Here is a 1,296-nt window from a genome sequence, read left to right on the forward strand (position 1 = left end):
ACAGTTGGCTAAGTCGAAGTCCCCACGAGTTGAACGTTGGTTGCTGGCTATGCAAAACTTCCGCTTTGAAGTCCGTTACAAAGAAGGTGTTAAGAATATTAATGCCGACGCCTTGTCCCGACCACAACTGCAAGTTGAATCCAAGGCCCCTATTCCTACTAAGTCTTGTCCCGTCCGTTCAAATCTCGAGGTTGTTCCTCCAGATTCTGTGGTGGTTGCAGAAGATCCGGAACTGTCAGGCTTGTTACCTGACACTATGAAGGATCCCCTGATTGCCGCAGTGGTTTTATGTCCGTTATGGTCATGGGATAAACTTCGAGAAGCTCAAGAACAAGACCATGTGGTTTGCGAGGTTCGTGATCGCGTCTTAGTGGATGCTCCTTTGGGTCGTAAGGAATTCACTTCTCGTCTATATATGCCCTATAGGCGTATTTGGTCGGTTCTGGATGTCTGTGAAGGTGTTCTTGTTCGCCTTTTGAAGACAGACCCACTGACTCCCGTCCGTTGTGTAGCCATCGTTCCTACTGCGTTGAGAGGCGAAGCTGTAGCCTACTTCCACGATGAGAAGGGTCACTTTGCGGAGAAACGGATGCTGGAGAATATGAAGCCGGTGGTTTATTGGCCTAATATGCATGTTGATATCAATGAGTACCTACAGAAGTGCCCCGGTTGTCTTGCTGCCCGTACTGGTCGTCCGACTCCATCCCCTTTGGTACCGGTACCGGTTGGAAGGCCATGGCATACCTTGGCTGTTGACTACTTGGAGATCACGCCTGCGGTTAACGGTAAAAAGTATTTGTTAGTCTTGCAAGACTACTTTACTAAGTGGGCTGAAGCTTACCCGTTAGAGCGTGCTACGGTAGAAGAGACTTTACCTCATCTCTTAAACCTCTTCTCTAAGTTCGGCCCGCCTGTCCGTATTCACTCTGATCAAGGTGCCCAGTTTGAGTCTGCCCTCTTTAATCGGGTTATGGAAGCTTTGGGTATTAAGCGATCCCGCTCGTCCGTTTACCACCCTCAAGGTAATGGACTGGTAGAGCGATTTAATCGTTCGTTGTTGGACATGCTACGTCGTCATATTGGGATACCTGATTGGGTTTCCCATTTGCCTGCGTTACTTTGGGTCTACAATACTTCTATACACTCGGTTACTGGGTTCAGCCCCTATAAGTTGATCTTTGCTCGTGATCCTCCCTCGGATTTCTTGCCTATGCCAATGGCTGCCACAGATCTCATGTTTGACCCTGCTACCTATGAGCCTATACTGATGCTGTCCGTGCTTACTTAATGGATCAG

The 1,296-nt window shown here is 48.5% G+C and overlaps 1 protein-coding gene across 1 annotated transcript; it reads left to right on the top strand.

Annotated features, from left to right (window-relative positions):
* Positions 1-49: 49 nt before the first annotated feature.
* Pmar_PMAR007826 (retrovirus polyprotein, putative) lies at positions 50-1,288 on the top strand (the record flags this gene model as incomplete). Its single annotated transcript, XM_002774810.1, has 1 exon — positions 50-1,288. One exon carries the CDS (start codon positions 50-52, stop codon positions 1,286-1,288), a length of 1,239 nt encoding a protein of 412 aa, XP_002774856.1.
* Positions 1,289-1,296: the final 8 nt, after the last annotated feature.

Source organism: Perkinsus marinus, assembly GCF_000006405.1.
Source record: "Perkinsus marinus ATCC 50983 genomic scaffold scf_1104296957272, whole genome shotgun sequence".
In the NCBI taxonomy this organism is placed as follows: domain Eukaryota; phylum Perkinsozoa; order Perkinsida; family Perkinsidae; genus Perkinsus; species Perkinsus marinus.